At 39.8% G+C, this 4,699-nt stretch overlaps 1 protein-coding gene across 3 annotated transcripts in view; it reads right to left on the reverse strand.

The window, feature by feature from the left end:
* The window catches only part of tab2 (TGF-beta activated kinase 1 (MAP3K7) binding protein 2), a 70,376-nt gene that overhangs the window by 19,574 nt on the left and 46,103 nt on the right, over positions 1-4,699 (reverse strand). For all 3 annotated transcript variants that reach the window (XM_017434120.3, XM_017434119.3, XM_037981715.1), the window contains exon 2: positions 994-1,186. In XM_017434120.3, coding sequence (XP_017289609.1) covers positions 994-1,095 — 102 coding nt within the window. In that variant the 5' untranslated portion in view covers positions 1,096-1,186. The remainder of the gene's footprint in view (positions 1-993; positions 1,187-4,699) is intronic.

The following is a 4,699-nucleotide window of genomic DNA, read 5'->3' on the forward strand; positions in this document are numbered from 1 at the left end:
AGGTGGTGAGCCCATGGGAAGGGGGACCCACGTATCCTCTTCGGGCTGTGCCCGGCCAGGCTCCACGGGTGAAAGCCCGGCCACCAGGCGCTCACCAACGTGCCCCACCTCCAGGCCTGGCTCCAGAGTGGGGCCTCGGTGACCCGCGTCCGGGCGAGGGAACACTGCATCCAAAACTGTTATTCTTCATAAGGGGTCTTTGGGCTGCACTTCGTCTGGCCCCTCACCTAGGACCTGTCTGCCTTGGGTGACCCTACTAGGGGCATGAAGCTCCTGACAGATTAGCTCCTAGGATCATTGGGACACTCAAACCCCTCCACCATGGTAAGGTGGCAGCCCAGGGAGGGGCATTATCTAATTATGTATTATTTAAATCTGGCTGTTGCATTTGAATCTAATACAGTTAAAATATATCAGACTTTCTAGGCAGACAGTAGTAATGTATATATCGGCTCATTGGTTTTTGTAAATAGATACTGCCCAACTCTAGGTCCTGATATGTCCAACTTTAGAACTGAAAAAAGAGCATACTTATTTTATTTCAGAAATGTAAATTTCATATGAAAGGTTTAAAAGAGCAATGTTTATGCCGCACATCAAAAACAACAGTCTTACCTAGCTTGTGTATGACTCAAATATAGCAGCATGTCTTACAAACACATAACCACGTGGTTTAAGAAGACCAACAAGCTAAATTTAACTGACCATATATAACTTGGTGCATGATTTGGTTGCCCCAACCAATAAGACATTATTTCTCTAAATACTAGTGTTGAGCTAACATTACTTAAGATAAAATACAGCACATTTGTGTATTAATTTATATCTCTCCTAGGACAACAATGCTCAGAAGGTAATCCCCACCCTATTGCAGAATTTTGAGACCCATTTAAAGCCTGTTTTTGGCATTTTAAAAAGAATCAAGCAGTAATAAATTAGCTTTTTTTTAAAATTATATAATAAACATCAGTTTGAGATTTTAAGCACCTTTACCTGCAAAACACACCGGGAAACAACACCTTCTGGGACCTCAGGGAACTTTTGGCGCAGGTCATGCAAAACCTGAATGTCAATCTGATGGCTTCCCTGGGCCATTCGTATGATGCCAGGTCAGGACCACCTTTTCTGTTCAGCGCAGTGGAGCGTTAGTTGTGGCAGCAAACAGCCCTCATTTTGAACGCCTGACCTGAAAGAAGAAGAAAACAAAACATCAGGTTGTAAAAATGCATTCACTGAAAATGTTTTGTTTAAAAAAAATAGATCCAATAGCCCCACCACTCCCTATTGTTCATATACTGAATGCAAACTTGACATTGTTCATAAATAAAGCCTTTTTTTTTAACCATTTAATAAAGTAGTAAGCAAGAGGCAGAGAAAAAGCTAATGAGATCTGTTGCAAGTGTGCTCTACAAAACAGCTGTCAGATGTTTGTGGCTGTCCGTTTCATTATGCTTGGGAGCTTTCAAAACAAAATTTCAGAGGCCTTCAATGAGAACAGGCAGCATTCATTTAAGAGGCCCTCCTCACCACAGAGCTACTTTAATAAAAGAGTAGCAAAGGGAGGAAACCACCTCCGACTGACTATAGAGGAAAGCAGCCTTTCCAATTCATCCTAACACCATAATTCATTTATTAAGAAAAGAAAGGGGCTGAACAGTAGTCTGGGGTGGACACAAATCTTCATATAAACTTCTGTTGCTCTTACTGTAAGACAGCTCTCAAAAGATTTGGTTCTCAAAACAAATACAATGCTGCAGAGCTAAATACTTTATCGAAGATCTAGTATTCCCTTAAGAAATGCGTTTTATGCCAGAGTTTAAACTAAGATTATCATATTATGATGAGAAGGGATAGAGTTGTAACTATTCAGGACCCTGTAAATAACATAACATGACCTCATATGATATGACGAGATCTGTTACTGCTCCAAGTATGGGTTGGGGATGACCATCAGCAATTACCACAATAAACTTTAGCTTAATATCTGTAAAACTGACTGAGTTATAGCCATTATAGTAATTGCTAAGGTCAATTAGCTGTGGTGGCCATCTTGAATAGGGTTGACAGTTAAACTGTGTTCCAAAATGTTCACCAGTTCATAAACTACATCGTGGTCACTAAATAGAAGACTCTACAGGGGATAGGCTTTGTTTTTATATTTCAAACACTACGTAAACACAGCGTACTTCACAATCAGGAGCCAAATAATTTCCAGTCAGGTGTTGCATGAACAAACGACAGCAAGCTATGCTGGAACAGACACCTGACTGAAGTGATGGACATCATTTTGGTGGTTTTGGCTGAGAAAATGCAAGATAATCTGTCTCCAAAACTTCGATATAAAATTTATTTACACACATTTGTTATACTTTTTCCATTGTATTATATTTTTTCTACCCAAGCACAAACTCCAACTGTAACTTTATAAGAACCTTCAATAAACCAGAATCATGAATTTATATCACCTACAAAATATTTCTGTACAAGACAACTGATTCTCAAGTTGTAGTCTGATGTAATAAAAACAAGCCACAAAACATTAAAAATGTTGAAATGCAGCATGCTTTTTATTGTGAATGACAGCGTATGTTTAAAATGTTTAGCATTTCAACTTAAATGTGTTTTACAAAGAATCTGTTCACATTTTCTCATCATCTCTCAGCCCTACAGCTCAGACAGAGGAGACAAGAGATGTTTAGATAAAAAAGGCATTTTATTAATTTTGATAATTTTGTCATTTTAAATATGAATTCCAGTAAAACGATTTGGTTCACACAAAGGGCTCAGATCACAACAGCTGAGTGACGAGAAACACAAACACACGGCGTGGAACAGAAATATCCACGCCAGAACTTGGAAGCACAAGAGCATGGTGGTCATTTTTTGTGTTTTCTCACTCTTTTCTTCTAACCACACTCTTTCAAAACATCCTCCGGTAGGAGGTTCAAACATGCCAATCACAACACTGTGACACAAGAACAACTCCCAGTTCTGCTGTATGACGCATAAAGAAGGAACAAATGAGAAGTCTCATCACAGACATGTTAGTGGTAAAAAATACAGACGTTTGTGTGAATAATCCATGAGAAAAAAATAACTGATGTTTCAATCCACTTACTTAATGATGAGGAAAGTCAAAACTGTGTTTCAAGTCACAGCAGCCTTTTTGTTTTTACTGCTGCAAGGATAAAGTATTCATCCGAGCAGCTGTGTCTTATCTGAACTATGAGGAAGTGTAGTGTCATAACTGAAAAGTCGTGAATCAGCTCTGCAGAACATCCGTCTACAGCTGATAACAGGACCAGAAGCATTTCAGCAGCTGTCAATAGCAGGGGAGAAGCTGAGGAGGACAGCAGCTTTCACAGATGTACCACAGCAATTTACCATTTAAAGAAAACAGGACAAGCTGAGTGTAATGAGCTCCAAATCAGATCGAAGAAGCAAAAAATTAACTTATGGGATTAAGCACTCTGAGCCGCCTCAGTTTGGAGAAATAAAGCCAACAGCTTGTCTGAACTGAATTTTACATTTCACTGCCTCTGGCAAATAACCAAAAACTACATGTAAATAACATGAACTATAAAATTTACAGCAATGTGAAAGTTCATGACTCCTCTTTTTATTGGGATTGGAGCAAACCACTTTGGTCTTAGGTGCATTTGGACTAGTCATTAGCTCATCAGTCCTGTTGGACTTAAAACTTTACTTCTCCAAACTGAAGTTTAAGAGGGTGTTTATTGTTCATACGTTTACACAGAACGTTATCAAAATAACTTTAATATCCCTTTAACCTTAACCTTTAATCCTGCCAGCTTCATTGCTGAAAAAACAATAAGACGCTTTTATAAAGGCTCAGTAAGCAGTAAAGCCATATTTCTCACAAAGACTAAAGTGTCTGTAAAAAACTAATTGCTATTCATTTAAAGCGTTACAGTAGAGATCTCCCCTTGGGTGGGTTTTCTCAGGGTACTCCAGTTTCCTCCCACAGACCAAAAACATGCATGTTAGGTTGACTGGTAACTCTAAATTGTCCCTAGATGTGAGTGAGAGTGAATGGTTGTTTGTCTCTATGTGGCCCTATGATGCACTTGTGACCTGTCCAAGGTGTACTCCACCTATCGCACAATAACCGCTACAAATAGGCACCAGCTCCCTGGGAACCTGAACAGAAAAAAGTGGGTAAAAAAAATGAACGAACGTTGCAGTTTGCCCTCAGAACTGCTTTCATGTGTAAAAGTTGGTGGTTTCTTTTTTCCTGCAGGTTCGACCCAGTGTTTCCAGGTCCCACAGAGATCTCCTTTCAAACATTTACCTATCACATACTCCGCTTCATCTCTGTTATCAAACACTTGGAACAGTTTATCTTGATACTGTCAAGATGAAAGCTGCTTAAAACAGAACAATGAATGTTGAATGTTACCTGATTTATTTCATTTTGCTGTGTTTGTAAACAACATGAGCACTAGTGCTGGGCGATATAACGATACATATCGTGGGGACGATAGAAAAGTGTCTATCGTGATATATTTTCTTCTATCGTCTCTATAGTTCCTCTCCCTGGGCTGCCACCTTATCGTGGTGGAGGGGTTTGAGTGTCCCAATGATCCTAGGAGCTATGCTGTCAGGGGCTTCATGCCCCTAGTAGGGTCACCCAAGGCAGACAGGTCCTAGGTGAGGGGCCAGACAAAGTGCAGCCCAA

The sequence above is a fragment of the Kryptolebias marmoratus genome, linkage group LG19 (assembly GCF_001649575.2).
Source record: "Kryptolebias marmoratus isolate JLee-2015 linkage group LG19, ASM164957v2, whole genome shotgun sequence".
Lineage (NCBI taxonomy): Eukaryota > Metazoa > Chordata > Actinopteri > Cyprinodontiformes > Rivulidae > Kryptolebias > Kryptolebias marmoratus.